Raw genomic sequence first — 18,026 nt, forward strand, 5'->3', positions numbered from 1 at the left:
TTTTTTTCTTAGGGTAAGAGCATTATGGGGACGCAGAAAAAATTACCGTTCACTCACCCAGGCGGAATTAGAAAGCCAAAGATTGAGCCCAAATCAGTCAATAAATCGAAGGCGTCTTATGCACTGAGCCAACCCACAAAAGACTATAGAAGAGCTGTTTATTTCTTTTCCATTACCAGCGTAATTACCACTTAAATTATATAGTTTCTTATGGGCACTGCTTATTATTACATTTAGTGATGAATTGCTAATACTTTTGTATTAAAATTTGTAGTCAATGCAGTGTCAATTTATGCCAACTCCAACCATGCATCTTTTGGAAGATCAGATAAAGGCCTGTGCATATATATTTTCAGCATCGCTAGATCCATCGTAAGTTAATTTGATATTATCTTTGTTGTCGATGAATGAGGGCCAATCTAATGTGTTTCGGTTTTTAATGGATACAGTGAAGAACTTGTCATAACAAATACAATCAGAGCAATTAGATCAGACTTTGCACATTTCATACCTGACAGACCCATTACTGATAAGGTACAGAAGTAATCTATTAGTTAATCTACGTTCGGTTCTGGGCATGATCTCTTAATATATATTTGGATTGTGATCCAGATTCTTGAATTAGCGGCATTGAAATGCACTGATGATCAATCTGATGTAAGTTTCAAGACAACATGGCAACTTCCACCGAGATTTGTGGTATGTTCTATAACCCTGAAAAGATAAGTTCATTTATCTTTAGTTACAAATGCAATGCTGATATAGAACTATACTTCTTTATCATGTACTAAAGACTATATTGGTTTGCATTAATGAACTAGGTGGATGTCTTCAACAAGAAAGATTTAAAGAAGAAGATGGAAGACTACATTTATAAATTTATGCAACCTACTGCTGATTTAAAATTTGTAAGAATTTTTTATAAAGATTCATTGTTGGATACAGTTTTCCATTATCAGCATACATAACCGAGGGGCAAATTTTTATGGTTTAGATATATGTTCCTATTCAAGAGGATGATCATTGGTATCTAATGGTAATCTCGGTTGACGATCGTACAATCTATCACTTGGACACCTATTTTAATGATGACAGAATTCACTATCATGAACGTGTTATCAAGATCCTAGTAAGGCCATAAAAAGTTTTTATAAGCTTATTTGCTTTGTATTTTTCATTTCTATTATTTAACTAGTTAATTGAAATCAGGCAAACGTACTATAGCAAATCATCATGTCAAAATTTTACAAAGATGATGGCATTTAAGAGTATAATAAACAATTTCATGACTACAAAGTTGAAAGACCAGAAGATATACCTCAATGTTCCTCAAGCTTGAACTCTGCAACTTGGGTGATGAAGTGGATGGATATGACTTATGAATTTAAGCCATATGGTAACAATAAGGTGAGCATTTATAAAACAAATCTCTAATATTTAATCCCTATTTTTTGGTACTAATTCATAATGTATAATTTCTTGCTTGATGATCACGATATTCGCATGATAACCGCGGTGCATATACTCCGGAGTCGGATCAACTATAAGAAGCCACAAATTATAGCATCGGTCGAGGAGTTTTGGAATATGCACAGTTCTTATAATTAATCTAGATAGAGTGTAATACTTTGGTTAGTGCGTATTTATTTGTTAGAGTTAGTGGATGTACTTCCTGCGAATTTCTTTAAATGACTTCTTAAATAGAAATGTATTGCTTCGTTACTTTTCTCAATTTTACTCTATTTCTATGCACCGTATGGAGTTTTAGTTTAATTTATGAACCGTATGGAGTTTTAGTTTAATTGATTTTAGAAACACATATTTTTAATGTCATTCCCATTGATTATTTCAATAACCATCTCATACAAACATTATTTTAACAACCATCCCATACAAATATTATTTCAAACTATAAGTGATAAATTTGTAAATAAATAAAGCAAAATAAAACCATGACGATGTTCTCTTACTTATTAAGAAAATAATATTATTTTGTTACTTCTTGTTTCTAAAATTATGAAAAAAATTAAAGTAGAAAAAATGAAAACACATTTTTGTTCTACTCCAACCTTAAATTTATCCATTTTAATCGTGTTTATGAAAATAAATTCTTGTAATCGTTATTTATATTTGTGACTGATTAGTTTTAAAACCCGAATCTTAGTTCGTTACAACCGAATTATAACCGAATTATTTTCATACTTAGCTACTTCAATTTAATGAACGTTAGTGGATTATAATTGAAATGGAAAAACTAAAGAAGCTAGCTACATACTAATAGCTAGAATGTCATTAATTGTAAGCAACCAATTGCTAATCCCACCAAGAAAGCAAATTGATCTTGTCATATAAGTAGAATGATTAATTCAAGTATATTATTATTGTGAAATATTGTGAAATATGTATGTATAGTATTAAAATTTCTCATCAGCCGTTGTTTCTACCCTTCCTTATATGAGACAGATTGTTTGATCTGTTTGTGTCTGTGGTTGTTGCAATCTATATTAAAGATCAATATTAAAGTATAATTATAGCTTTTGATAAAGATCTTTCTATCAATCCAGTTCCTTTGGTATAGCTTTGTGGTATAATTATAGCTTTGTGGTATAATTATACCAATTCAAAATTAGCCTGCATATACTACATTAAAGGAGAAATCTTAAGCTTGTACAAGTTAACAGCACATAATCCACCTGACATAAAGCTAAGCAAGGACTCAAGAACTGTTTATTCTGGACAAAAGGGGATCATAAACAAGTGATTTTTGTGGAAGTTCAATGAATAAACAAACAAACAAACTACACTGAACAGAGGAAGTTCACAAATTGAATACAATGGAATAACAACAGTTTTCAGATTATTTATTTCTTATACTAACCAATGATGAAGGGTTCCTCTCTTCAAGCTTGTGGGGGACTAGAATCAATCAACAGAGTAGCTGTTGGGATAATCTTCCTTCTTAATTCTTATATACGTCAAATAATTTCCTACAAAATGAAAACTGAGCACAGAATAGGGCCTTAAAACAAAAACAAAACAACACTCACAGAGCCAGAAATAAGAACATTCACACAGCCAGAAATCACTTACAATAAGCACAATATACTAAAAAGAGCCAGAAATCACGAACAATCAGCAACTAAAATTAAAATACAGCAACAAATAATCACCCTAAATACTAAAATCGATAAATCTATCAACAAAAATTCAAAAACAGTTGAGTCAAGTTAAAAAACACTAAAACAGCAGCAGCAAGTACCAAACAGCAACAACTAATCCCTAATCACACTAAACCTGTAATTTCAAACAGCAACAAGTAATCCCTAATCACACTAAACTTGAAATTTCAACAAACATTACAAACAGAGAGCAAGTAATCCCTAATCCCTAAACAAAATTTCCAATAATGATTTCATTTTCACTGTTAGCAGCAGCAAGAAAATGTTATCCAAAATTTCAGAAGTCAAAGAAAGAGCAGCAGCACAAAATCAGCAAAAATTATCAATTTCACAATTTCACATTAAAAATCAACAAACAGAGGCTCTGGGGAGAGAAGACGAAGACACGAACAAAACAGACAGAGACACTAACTTTTGATGGAGGCACGGACGGCGACCAGGGAGACGACGGCGAGCGGCGATACGGCAGAAATTTGCTTCAAGCCAACAAAACAGAGAAGCCACGGAGGTCGGACGGATGATGGGAAAGCAGGACGCCGAGTTACAAGAGAGGGCCAGGCCACGGACGGCGCCGACAGCACGGACGGCGGCAGCACTGCGGCAGAACCGTTGCAAAATGCAGAGAGAACCTAGGGTTTTGGTTTGGTGAGTTAAGATGAAGAGCCGTCGAGGACCTGTCGATTTACTGGGTTCCGGACACGGGGAAGAGGAAGAAGCTGCGGTGCTGAGGAACTGGAGACGGCGGCGGCGCTGAGGAACTGGAAACGACGGCAGCGACGATGGAGGGCTAGGGTTCCTTTGCTTCAGAGTTCTCCAGGGATTGAGTAGTGAAATGAAATAAATGAATGATTGGGAAAGGGGGTTTGGGTGGAGACGTGGAGTGGATCCGGTTCTTTTTTTTTTTAATTAAGAGACGGCGTCGTTTTTTCTGAACCGGCAGGTTACCGGTCCGGTCCACCCGACCGGTTCTCAGCCGATTCAGAGGTTTTTCAGCGGTTTTGTTTCGAACGGTTATAAATGAAGGACCGGATCGCTTACATTGCTGGTTCTCAATTGAACCGGAATCGACTGGACGGTCCGGTCCGGTTTTCAGAACTTTGATTATGAGTCATCAAATAATTAATATATATAAGTAGCCAGCACGGCAGCACTAAACAACAGTTGAATACTAATTACGATAATTCTAAATAGACAAAAAATATTAATAAAATCTCATTACACCTAGAAAGCATAAGCACGACTATTGGAAGAATGTATAAAATCTCATTAATATAGTAAAAAAGAAAAAATACAGTTACGGAACTGATTTTCTACCCAAAAACATTAAAGTTTATGGAGGTTGCTAACTATCACTATCTAACTCAGCCGTCGCTTCGGTACACGTGTCTCCATCGTCCGAACCGATTGCTTCATTCTCCATAATGTTGTTGTCAATGTCCTTTTGCCAAGGACATGTTGTCTTCTTATGTCCTTCCATTTGACAAACACTACAACGTTGCCGCTTCTTCTTCTTAGATGGCTGTCCTGAGCCTCCAGTGGTTGGATGCACATACGGATTGCTACTTCTAGCTACACCTGAGTGAGGTTGATTATCTCCTTCGTCTGCAGCCTTGTAAGATGAGTACAATCCCATAATTAAATCACGTGTCTCTTCATATCTCTCTGGTACTTTAGCAGCAACAGCAGCCAGTTGTTTAGAAAATTCCACCAAAGCACTTTGACGACTAATAACAACAGCATCCCTGGTGAACCCACTTGGATCATTGAGTGCTGATTTAACCTTTTTTGTCCATCTATCCAATACCAATGACCGGGGAATCTCACGGATGTCTCTGTCAACCAGAACTTTCACAATATGTTCGCAGGGAATACCAAATGACTCCATTCGTAAACAGGTACACATGAAGATCATTTCTTCTTGACGAAAATCAACGGTCCACGTAAAATCGGGCCTCGCATGCTTACACACAATGTACTTTATGCAATCATCGGTATTATCTATGTTCAGAACCCGCATTGATCCAGCTCTGGAGAGAAATGGCCGAAAGAAAAGAAATATCTCATGAGTGTATAACTCATCAGTATATCTCTCTAGCAGCTCTATACAAGTTTGCATGACGGGCACCCCACGTGTAGATTCATAATCAGCATTAAATTCTTTAAATCGCATGTGTGCAACACACCTTTGAAAATGCTCTACGAAACTTGTCAAATCATACCGCGACCCCACATACCTTCCCACAACTGAGTGTAAACCTTCACATCTTGATGTAGTTCTAAAGCCAGCAAAGAATTTTCCTCTTAGATATGCAGTAGCCCACATATGCTTCTCTTCGTACATGTTGATCACCCAGGGCTTATCCTCAATGCCAAATTCTTCAATAAGCTGAACCCACTTACGCTTAAACACGGGAATCTCGTAGTCTCCTGTCATAATTTTTCTAAATTTAGATGTAAACGATGGATTCCCAACATTGCTAGTTGCATTTCGAATAAGGTGCAAAGCGCATAATCTATGTCTGACTTCGGGAAATACATCTCTCACTGCATTCCTAATCGCCATGGCCCCATCAGTTATGATTGAGGTCGGGGTCTTGCCCCTAATTGCAAACATGAGCAGACGCAGGAGCCAAATATATGTATCAGTAGTTTCGTCAGCAATTAACGCAGGTCAAAAACAATTGTTTGGTTGTGGTGGTTAACCCCACTGAATATGACTAATGGACAACTATACTTGTTCTTCTTGTACGTAGCATCAAAAGCTATAACATCCCCGAAGAGTCGGTAGTCTAGTTGGCTAATCCCATCAGACCAGAACAAATTACGTAACAAACCTCTTGAATCGTGACATGCCTTGAAATATAATTGTGGATCCTTCAACCGCATATCCTCCAACTTCTTCAACACTCGTGCTGCATCACCAGGAATTTAACGCCTTTGCTGAGCAATCTAATTGTACATATCTCTGGGACCATAGCCAACAAATTCATACCCGCCTGCTTGACTAGCTAGAAGACCAAATATCTGTAAAGTGCTAATCCCTGACTTTAGTATGTTCATCATTTGCGAATTCATTCTGTTCATCCATCATATCTTGGTCACTTACTAGCTCTTCTTGTTGGTTAAAGTCATCGTCCTCCTGGTATTGCTCATTCATCTCAGTGTCCGTAAATATACCTGACATCTTAAAATGTCCAATGAAAAAAAAAATCAGTACACTCCATCTTATAACATTACATACAATAGATAGATTCGTATATTGCTAGCAGGGACGGATCCAGAGATTTTAATATTGAGGTGCCAATTTTTATATAATTAATTTTAATCTATAAAAATAATTAACATATAGTTATTGGAGTTAGTTTTTTAATATATTTATTAAGATACATATAATTATAATTTTTTCCAACAATTTTAGTTTTAATATGATAATTACATAAATAAAATATAACTTTAGCAATTGTACATTACAAATTTATAAAATACCATATAATTTATAACGTGATTTGCTAAAAATGATCCCATATCTTATTAATTAAAATTCATTCTTTCAAAAGTTTTAAAAAAATTTAAAAATAAATTATAAATTATTAATTAATTGAAAGACACGGTACCATTGTAGAATACAATGTATACGATATCTTTATAAAATTTTTCTTTTACCAATATGAATTTAGAAGAAGAATTAATATTTTTTACAAGAAAATAATATATACAGTACATAATGTGATTACCAAAACATAACTACTTAAGTTATTATTAATATAAAAATATGAATGTTAAATATATTAATATAAAAAAACAAATAATTTTAAAAAAATAAATATAGAAATTATTATATAAAAACTAATTGGAAAGGTACAAAGACTTGAGGGTATGATATTAAATTAGTTAGGTAAAAATATTAGTGAATTAACAATTAAGACATAAATCTATTACATAATGAAAAATAATACATATAAAACTATTAAATTACCTAATATTTGTTTTTATTTTTTAAACACAAATTTTATATATAAGTATAATTTCTTAAAATTTTGGGGGGTTCAGGCCACTACTCGCCCCCTCTAGGTCCGTCCCTGATTGCTAGCTAATTAGTAATAAAAAATAAAAACATCTATTCACTTTTTAGTAATTCTCAATGTCTTGTCAGTTAATAAAAGATAAAAAAAAAATTTTCATTACACAATCAATTTTTACGAATAAAGTATCGAAACGAATAATTGGAAAATTAGAGATTCTATCCACTTACCTCGATTTTGTAATCAAAACGATGGATTGTTTTCTGAACACTACAATGAAAAAAATTGATTGGACCTTTGCTGATTGCTGCAACGGTGATTGTCAATTAACGATGAACAAAAAGTGGAAATTAAATAGACGGATAAAAAATAAAAAAAATGGATATTCAGTAGATGGATGGATGTTCGAAAGAAAAACAATGAAATTTTTTATAAAGAGAATGATACACGATTTTAATGGTGGGATTGAATAATTGGTGATGGATTATTCACCAATTTATAATGTTAATATTAAGGAAAAGATAAGATTAGAGTATCTAAATCAAAATAAAACCTTAAAAAAGGAAGATAGAATTTTAAAGATAAGATAGATGAATAAGATGATAATGTTTAAAAACGAAAACAAGATTGACATAGGCGTAATACATCGCGTTCCAATCGATTGAATGATCATTTCAATCGATTGAATTTGAATTCACACACACTACAATTGATTGAAATTGGCAAATTCATATTGTTTGGGTAAATTCAATCGATTGAGTCACAAAAGCAATCGATTGAATTTGGTGAGACCTAGGTTGTTTTGAAGCATTCAATCGATTGGAAATTCTAAACAATCGATTGAATTACAAAAATCCAATTTTTTTTCATCATTCAATCGATTGGATCGTATGACCAATCGACTGAGTTATGCGAAAATCATGCTTTTGGCAAATAATAATAATAATAATAATCTTAGACGGATCACATTTAAAGAAAAAGTTTCAAAATTGGTAGATTGACAATGCGAAATCAAGCCCCCACCAATCGATTAAAGTATACTTAAACACAATGTTCTAATCGATTGTTTTGTTATTTTAATCGATTAGAATACACTTGCGATTGTTTTGTTATTTTAATCGATTGGAGTACACTTAATTACAGTATCAATCGATTGGTTTTATATGCAATCGATTGAAATTGAAATTGATGATAATTCAATCGATTGCACTTAGAAAACAATCGATTGATACAGTAATTAAGTGCACTCCAATCGATTAAAATAGCAAAACAATCGATTGGAACAGTGTTTAAGTGTACTTCAATCGATTGCACTATCAAAACAATCGATTGAATCCATACAAACACATTGTTTTCAAGACCTGATTGCATCTTAAGAATATAGATAAACTTAAAAAACCGTTAGCTAAATTGATTCCATCATCCAAGAAGGTCTTACAATTCAAACAAACCTAGTACCTTTAAGAACTCTATATATGAATTGTAAAAATCAAAGCAAGAATATTGGTTGCCCTTGAGCCTGGGGTTGTTGGGCATCCGGATCTCTTTCCATCTGTCTTAGAGTGCTGTCATCAATCTTGGCTACATTAGTCAAGACAACACTTTTCTCTTCAGTCAAGTCAATTCCAAGCCATTTGAAAATCTTGGTCCAATGGCAAGCATATCCTAAACCAACACTTGATTTTCCTTTCTTCATCTCAAGAATATGATGAACCATAAAATAAGGCCAGTTTATCTCCTTTCCAGTCACCATAGCCCAAAGCACTAAAATATCTTCGTTAAACAAGATTCCATGATTATGTTTTCTTGGAATCAACATGTATGAAAACAAATACATCAATATACGCTGCTCAATCCCCAACCCACTGCAACTTATATTACCTCTAGCATCCATGTGTGGATTCTCATATTGTAAACTCTGCAAACCAACTAATCTGTTGTATTCACCCCATTCCTCATCTGCGGCAATACCACCAGTAAATTTTGCCCCATGATAAACTAGACTCCATTGTTCAGCTAGTTCTTGCAAAGTAACTCTATAATGCTGTTTCTCTAAATCAAACTCAATCAGCGGCATTACCTCACCCTCTTCATCAGGTTCAGAAACAACATAATTCAAAGAACTATAAACAGCCCTAACCAAGTGCGGGTAATACTCATCCCTAGTTTGTACAAAATCAACTAAGTGCTGTGTTTGCAATGCATTCAACACCAAATTAAAACGTCTATCCTGAAGGAACTCGGCTGTTATGTACCTGGGAGGAACAATTGGCCTTGACTCGAATTTCTCCACATAGTTTTTCAGTGCCCTTTGAGACGGCAGCCACCTTGCCATGTAGTGGGATGAAGCAATGAGTCTGGCGGAAGCAGAGCTTTCTCCCTCAACCCTGGCTCTTTTGGCGTTCTTAGTTCTGGCCATTATGGGGATACTGGTTTTGTGGGTTTTGTAGGGATTTTGATGAGGGTTGGAATTATGTATCTAGTTTGGAGTGGGTGTGGGTGAGAATGGAGAAGAAGAAGAGAGAAGCTTTCTGGTTTTAGAGAGAAGCTTTCTGGTTTTTAGAGAGAGGAGAGAGTGGCGTTCGAATGAAAAGGTGGAGAGAGTGGGTGTGAATACGCAGGGTTATCAGCTTTAATACACAGCACATTTCAAAATTCAATCGATTGGATTACGCCACCAATCGATTGAATTTGGCAAAAAGTTCAATGTCGTCACTTTTCAATCGATTGGATTTCATTATCAATCGATTGAATTTGGCCAAAGAAATCAAAGTCATCACATTTCAATCGATTGGGTAACATTACCAATCGATTGAACTCGGCAAAAAATTCAACTTCATCACCTTCCAATCGATTGGATTAAATTACCAATCGATTGAATTTGGCTAAAACTTCAATGTCATCACTTTCCAATCGATTGTATTTGGCAAATCCATGTTGTTTTCGTGAATTCAATCGATTGAGTAACAAAAACAATCGATTGTTTGAGTATCATTCAATCGATTGTTTTGATAAACCAATCGATTGAATTTCAAGGAAACACGATTTGAAAGTCATGGAGGAACTTCACGAGATCAAACATAATATTTTACTCGACTGGAATATAATTAGTTGTTGTTTTGTATTTTTTTGTTAATAAATATAATTCTTAATTGATAAATAAATAATTTATAAAATAAAAAATAGTTTCTATAATTAAATAAAATATAAGGGGTTAATTTGCAATTAAAAATAGTTCAAGGACTACATAGCAATTGATAAAAAAACTCTAAAAACATGTTTTCTACTTGGACCACTAAGTAGTCCAAAGGTTCCTGGACCACCGAATCCTGAGCCATGTAACTACCCTCTATACACACCTACTCCTATTATATTGTTAGGCAATCAGTACTTAACAGCAGCCAAAACAAAACCATACCTGGCAATGAAGCACAAATTACCAGCGTTTTGGTATTCAATTGGACAAAACTCCTTAAACAACAAATGTTATTACCCACACTCTAAATGTATACTAGAGTACAGTGAGCTAACCAATTCAGATATTCCATAGTTGATTTATAAATTCCATACTTTTCACACAAGTTTTGAATCAAGTTGATTTTTAGATATGCAAACTGGGAAAAAAAATAACAATGCTTCTCCAAGAAGCTAAGTTTTCAATGACATTAAGAATGCAAATTTCCTATTATTTATAATACAACTGCAATGTATCCTCAACATAGCCCATACTCAAGGCTATAATTGATGATCATAATTCATGACAGATATAGTAAATCCATTAGTATGTGTGCAGAAACGGATTACACATGTAATTAACAAATTACAAACACACCATCAAGTATTTCCTTATTAATTTCCACTGTAAATTCGATTGTTATATAAACACTACGAAAAGGGGACGTTAATAAACCCTAATCGAATTGCTCTCATACCGCATCCTTGGTCGGAGCCGGAATAGCCTCCGCCTCTGCCTCCGGAATCTTCACGTACCCTAACTTCTTAGAGCTATTGATCTTCTCATCTTCCTCGTCGTCAAGGTAATCGTCGTAATCGTGATCGTGACGGCTGGAGAGCGAGGACCAGACGAGGTATATGGTGGTGGCGGTGAGGGCGCCGCAGCCGACGCCGAAGAGGAGGGCGGCGACAACGGAGAGGAGGTCCTTGGTGCGGTCACGGAGGGAGCCGAATTCTTCAGCGGAGAATCCGAGTGTCGCGGCGGGGCGAGTTTCAGGGGAACGGCGGCGGGGCTCTGTCATGCCGACGGAGGAATCACTGATGCTACGTGTGAAGAAAACCTTGGCGGGGAAGTGGCGGAAGGAGTGGATCTCAGTGAAGGTGGTGAGGGTAGAGCTGGAAGGGAGGGATGGATCGTCCGATGAGGGAAGGGAGAAGGTGTAGGAGGAGATGTGGAAGCTTCGGCAAGGGCGAGCGGAGGCGCCAGGGGTGGACAGTACGACGAGGAGGCTGAGGACGACGGCGGACAGCACCGGGTGGAGGAGGAGTAGTCGGGCCATTTGAGAGAGAGAATGAGGCTGTCAACTGTGAACTGTGAATTGTGAGGCGTGAGGTGGGTGGGATTTTTTTTTCCCAATTAACCCCTTATCTCTCTTGCCATCTTTTCACAAATTTCATATTTTCGTATATTAAAATTAGGGTTTAGAATTTGAAAATTATATAAGATCATCTTAGTAGAAATAACTATATTTTATATGGAAAAATATAGGTAATTAATAATATTTTTGAATAATGTATGAATAATATAAATTAATAGGGTTAAAAGAGTAAATTAATCTTAAATTAATGTATAATGTATTTTTATTTGATTGGTAGTTGTTCATGTTGTTCAACATGATCATTGTTTACTTAGCACTCTCCATTTTATATTTATTGTGTGAATATTATATAAAAAACAGGAGTTAATACTTAAAATAGTCCTTGAAATTTGACTACCAATTCAATTTAACCCTTAAATTTTTAATTGTCTTAAATTGTATCTTGAAATTTTAACGCGTGCCTCAAATTGTCCCTTCCGTTCATTTCCGTAATCGGATAAATGACGTGGCAAATTTAGTTGACACCTTGCAATGGCACAAGAAAAACGACAGCATTTTTCAAAACCCCAATTCCCTGTTCCTTCATCATTAAAAGGGCGTGTTAAATTTCTATGGTGTCAAATCCAAACAAACCAACAAGAAACTCCTGCAACATCCTTCTACTATCGCCGTATTCGTAATCGTTGCTACCTCTTTTTTGGTCGTGCAACCTTGGCCACTGCACCAACGTGCACTGTTCGTCGCTCCCTCCTTCTCCTCCTCCTCCTCCTTATGCTATATCTTCCTATTTTTTATCTTATCCATTTTGTCTTGACCAGAATAATCAGCATCTAAATCAGCCACTTTAATCACATGAAAAGCTTCTGGAATAATGGAGAGGGGACAGTGGTTCTTGCGTTGACGACTTTGAGAACATGGAGGAGACTCCCGATGAAGGAAGATGGCGAGTTAAGGTTGTAGTATTGCACTGGAATTTTATCCCCCATTCTGTATTTTCTTTTTCAATAATAATGATGATGATGATGATGATGATAATTAAGAATCAATTTGAAGTGAAATGGAGGAAGTAGAAGTGATTGTGTGGTTGTGGTTGTTGTTGTGAATGAAGTAGTTGCTCATGCGTGTGTAGATGAAGGTGATGATGATTACTTGATTACTGAAATTGGATTGGAGAAAAGCCATGGAGAAAAAGAGAGTGCGAGTGATGGATTTAATGACTATTTGGAGAGAGAATGAACAAAGAAGAAGAGATGAGTCTAAAGCTGAGGATGAGACCATACTTGAGGTTTTTGAAACTCGAAGCAGTATCAAAGCCATGGTTGCTTGAGAAGGAGGAAGAAAAAGAGGAAGAGTCAAATGACGTCGTTTTGGAACAAATAGTGAAACGATATCGTTTAATTGTGCCATGTTAGCTTTCCGGTGATGGAAATGGACAGAAGGACCAATTTGAGGCACGCGTTAAAATTTCAGGATACAATTTAGATCAATTGAAAATTTAAGGGCTAAATTGAATCGGGAGTCAAATTTCAGGGGTCATTTTGAGTATTAACTCAAAAAATAGATATGATTATACCGTTCAAACAAAAAAATACCATTCAAACTTGAAGGTTGTGGTAGGTTTAGAGAAGGGGGGTTGAATCTATGCCTTCTTTTTAGATTACTGAAAAGACACTTTAAAACAAACTTTCAATTCTGATTCTGTTTGTACTCAGCAGCGAAAATTTGTGAGACAATTTATTTTTGTCTCATGAATATCAGAGAACAGAACACAGCAGAGAAGAGAAAAGCTAACACAGCATGTATCCTGGTTCGGTTGCCTTGTGCTATGCAACCTACGTCCAGTCTCCTCCACAACAATGGAGGAATTTCCACTATAGTTAAAAGTATTACATACACCGATTCCACAGGATTGACCCAATCCTTTCACACTCAAGTTATAACCTAACTTGACATTGGCTATATTAATACCTAACTCTTCACTCTTAGTGCTAACCCAACTAAGAAAGGGATACCTAACAGGTACAAGATGCAAGACACTTAATCAACCTAAAGAAATCTGAAATAACTCTAGACTTTTCTCTCAAGTGTATCACTCACCATTTTTTCACTCATGGCTTTTATTTGAGCTCTCTCACAATGCCTTTTTATTCAAGAAATTACAGAAAGATAAACATTGAAAAGTACATTACAATCTATAAAACATGAAGGATATTGACTTCATCAATAGCCTCTTTGCTATGTGATAAACCAGATTTGCAAGCTTCTGATTTAGTTCTTCAGTATTGGCCGAATGCTTTTTTGAAAGAAAGCATTATCCAAGTAGAGGAACTTCTTTAGGGAACTCTTCACAGAACGCAACTTACCAAACTCTGGTTTTTTCCTCCTTGCCTCTGAATGAACAGAAAATCTTCTTTTATCTCCTTGCATGTTGCTTGGTTCTTCTTCTTAGGTCAACTTCTTGAGCTCTGTGCTTCACCAACCCCTTCCATTCACTTTCTCCCATTTCTACTTAAATTTGGGACTTTACTTCTGACCTCTTTTTGTTGACCGAAAGCCACAAGTCATCATGAACAAAAGTTTCCAGTGGTAAAACCTTATCTCAACCCTTGAAAACCAACTTGGTCCCCAAGATATGTTTGAGACCGTGGATTTACAGCAAAGAAGAACAGACATCCACTTTCCTTTGTATCCCATTTCAGACTGAACAGAGAGTTGGGAAGAGAAGAAGAAGATATGATGCATGTATGAAGAAATGGGTTACCTTTTAACCTTTACTTAAGCTTGATTTGGTTTGAAATGGTTGATTTGACTTCTGCCTTTCAAGCTTAATCTCTCTCTTTTTTGCTTCTTTGGTGATTAGCTTAGGGAAGAAGCTCTCTCTTTCTTTTCTGATTTTCTGACCAAAAGGAAACATGTGAACGTTGCTTTTGGGTGAGAGCATATTGGAAGATTTGAATGAGAGAGGCAGCCGGACTTGGATCAGATCTTTTTCATTCAACCCGTTGCCTTCTATTCTTTGTTTCTTTTTGGGCTTTTATTTGTTTGTAGCCCACCAGCTTTTGTTTTTGTTTCCATTCAGTTTTGGCTGCTACAATTATGATATTTTGGCATGCAACATTTAAATAATCAACACTAATTATTTATTTTGTCCAATAGAATAATGTTTGTCATCATTAATTAATTTAATTAATTTCTTAACTCAACACAAACTTTTTTGTTTAACATTTAAGGTACCGTTCACTAATTACGATAAATTTTGACTATTTTAAACTATTTTTTTATTATTAAATATTTCTGTTAAAATTAAATTCTTAACACTTTAGCTATATATATTAAGATTATTATTAGTTTCTTTTTTAATACAATGCTTTTTAATTAAAAATATTAATTATTATTTGGTATATCCGTTTGTGCAGTTAATTATTGTGATAGCATTTTAATAACTAGCTAACATAGCATTTGTTACGTTGGGTAACCGGAGATTAATGGGTTGGACTCGTTGGGTTGGCCCAATCGTCTGAGGGAGGAAGCCTTCGAGCGGGTTTGTGCCTTTAGGGCCTCCGTCCGACTTGTACGTGTGAGAGAATGGGGGTGGTACTTGCAAAGACACTCCGATGCCTAAGTCAGCAAGGATGTGAGCAGGTCTAGAGAGTATTGGGACCTAGAGATACTTGAGGGGTGTTAGTGTATTTATAGTGGTGAACCAATAACCACCGTTGGAGTAGTTCCACCTTTTAGGGTGGATAACCGTCCCTTTATCTTAGGGAGGTTACGATATGGCTCCTGGAAGTGGATTGAGAGATTTTAGGGGCAGTTATTATCTGCCAACTAATCTCTGCTTCCGACTTCATTGGGTCAAGTCGTGGGGAGCACCGACTTCTTAAGAGAAGGTCGGTGTACTGAGGTGCCCAACCTTGTGGGTTGGATCTGTCGTTTGGACCTAGGCCTTAGCGTTGGGCCAGGGTATGAACAGTGCCCATACTCGAGCCCAATTTCTTTTAAGAGTTGGGGTCAAGTATTATGACTCGGGACCGTACCCGACCTGATAGGGAACCCAATTTCTTTTAAGAGTTGGGGTCGAGTATTATGACTCGGGACCGTAGCCGACCTGATAGGGAACCGACGTAATTTTTCAGAACCGACGTGTTTTTGAAAGCTTTCAACAGTCGCGTCAAATCAAACGTCGCGTCTGTTAGAGGTTTGAGTATTCATACGCGGGGGCCACCTTGGTAACGGTGCAACTTCTTAAATGGTTGCGTCGTTTTACCTTTATGCCCCTAACGTGCTTATAAATACTTTTCCTTCTCTTTCCTTGTTTTGTTTCTGAAAACTTTCTCACTTACACACTCTGTTCCGAAAAGAAAGCTTCTTTTTTTTGATCAACTGCTGTAGCACCTTCGACCCTTCAAAAGTAAAGGTCAGTTTTCTTTCTTCTTCTTCTCTTTTATGACTGCTTTTATTTGCATGTTTTTTATTTGAGAGGAGCGTTGGTCGTAGACTTTAGTGATTCTGTTTTGTCAAGGATCTAACCCCAGGCCCCTTAGAGACCCTATTTTTGATCCTTTTTTCTTTTTTTCCCTTTGTAGGTTTCAGGATCCTTTTCTTTTTTAGAAAAAGACGTCTTCTGTAGAATCCCTCGCTCTATGGGTAGATGTTACTGTTCTTGGAGAAGAACCCCTTGTGGATACTGACTATGTCATCGACCTTCGTACGCACAATAGAATTTGTGCTTCTGATGGGGATGAGTCGAGTTATAAACTGATAGTCCCGGGTCCGGAAGACCGGGTTTGTTTTGGAAGAGCTTCTGAGGAAAACCCTCATTTTATTTTTATGTACGAGAGTTTTTTCACCCGTTTGGGTGTTCTTCTTCCTTTTTCTGACTTTGAGATAACCGTTTTATCTCATTGCCGGATAGCTCCTACCCAGCTTCACCCCAACTCTTGGGGTTTTTTGAAAATTTATCAATTTATCAGCCATGCCCTGGATTTTTCGACTTCTTTGAGGATTTTCTTTTTTCTTTTTCACATGACCAAGCCCTTTAGTGGCAAAATAACAAACAGCAATGGGTTTCTTTCCGGGCCATACAAGGCCGGAGAGTTTTTACCCTTTTTGATGAATCCTTTCATGACTTTAAAAACTTCTTTTTCAAAGTGCAAGCTGTAGAGGGTCACCATCCCTTTTTCCTGGATCAAAATTCTTCTCCTTGCTTTTCCTTGTACTGGTTAGAGGCCTCTCCTTGTGAGAAATATAGTTTGTTTGATTTGGACGAGGTGGAGGCGCCATCGTTGGGTTCCTCCGAGAAGTTTGGGGGAGAGCCCCTTATCTGGATACCAAGAAGTTCCTCCAGGGGTCTCTGATTTTTGTGCATGCCCAATTAGGTAGTGTCGTATTGATTTGTTGAGTTTTCTGACTTTCCGAGTTGTTTTCTCCGATTTGTTTTATTGACTTTTTTACCTAATGGCTTTTGCAGAGATGGCGAAGAATAATTCGAGGGAGTCTTATCAGAGGGTTCAGGAGGCCAAAGCGAGATCCCGCGCCAGGGTCGGTGGTGCCAGGGCAGCTGGTCCTTCCCCTCCCCCTTCTTCTCACAGCTTGGGGACCCCTGCTCGACCTATTGTTATTTCTTCCTCGGCCTCTTCTCTGCCGCCCCCTTCTTCCCGACCTTCTCCCGAGCCAAAAAAAAAAAAGCGCAAGGCTTTAGAGTCTGGCTCTCCTTTTGAAGGTGAGGCCAAGGTGGATGCGCCTCAATTTATCCAGGAGCATATCTATCCTTATACTCGTATAAGTATGGATGATGTTTCTCTTCAAAACCACCTTACTATTCTGGTTCCGGAGAGTATCAGGGCGGCGGGGTATGCACCAAGTTTCTTGATATTTTTGAGAAGGCTCCCCTTAGCTCTTTGGGTTCATCCCAGAGGGTTGAAGAGCTGGAGGGGAGGAATTTTTTGTATCAGGAGGTTGAGAGGAGCCTTAAGGAGGAGGTTACCAAGCTGAGAGAAGAGAGGGATAATCTCCGGAAGGAGGGGAAAAGGTTGATGGGTCGATGCTCTATGGCGGAGAGTCTACGGGAGAAGGCGGAGCAGAGCTATTCAAGCTTGTTCCAAGACCTTGTGGAGGTCAAAAAAGATCTGGTAAGAGCTTGGGACACTTATGCGGATTTGGAGGACTCCATTGCCGAGGGATCTGAGGAGGCGTGGAGGGGTTTTAAGGAGCAGGTCGGGGTTATTGCTCCCGACCTGGATCTCTCACCTTTGGATCCGGATAAGGTTGTA

The 18,026-nt window shown here is 37.0% G+C and overlaps 2 protein-coding genes and 1 long non-coding RNA gene across 3 annotated transcripts; 1 reads left to right on the forward strand and 2 right to left on the reverse strand.

The window, feature by feature from the left end:
• Nucleotides 1-486: 486 nt before the first annotated feature.
• LOC127740632 (uncharacterized) lies at nt 487-908 on the forward strand. The gene is made up of 3 exons (XR_008001294.1): nt 487-534; nt 613-699; nt 822-908. It is a non-coding gene; the product is annotated as an uncharacterized LOC127740632 (long non-coding RNA).
• A 3,613-nt stretch (nt 909-4,521) lies between these two features.
• LOC107458003 (protein FAR1-RELATED SEQUENCE 5-like) lies at nt 4,522-5,742 on the reverse strand. Its single transcript, XM_016076200.1, has one exon. It carries the CDS (start codon nt 5,740-5,742, stop codon nt 4,522-4,524), a length of 1,221 nt encoding a protein of 406 aa, XP_015931686.1.
• A 5,078-nt stretch (nt 5,743-10,820) lies between these two features.
• On the reverse strand, nt 10,821-11,818 carry LOC107458081 (uncharacterized). The gene has a single exon (XM_016076294.3). It carries the CDS (start codon nt 11,713-11,715, stop codon nt 11,128-11,130), a length of 588 nt encoding a protein of 195 aa, XP_015931780.1. The 5' UTR covers nt 11,716-11,818; the 3' UTR covers nt 10,821-11,127.
• Between the last annotated feature and the right edge of the window lie 6,208 nt (nt 11,819-18,026).

Source organism: Arachis duranensis, chromosome 7, assembly GCF_000817695.3.
Source record: "Arachis duranensis cultivar V14167 chromosome 7, aradu.V14167.gnm2.J7QH, whole genome shotgun sequence".
Taxonomy (NCBI): domain Eukaryota; kingdom Viridiplantae; phylum Streptophyta; class Magnoliopsida; order Fabales; family Fabaceae; genus Arachis; species Arachis duranensis.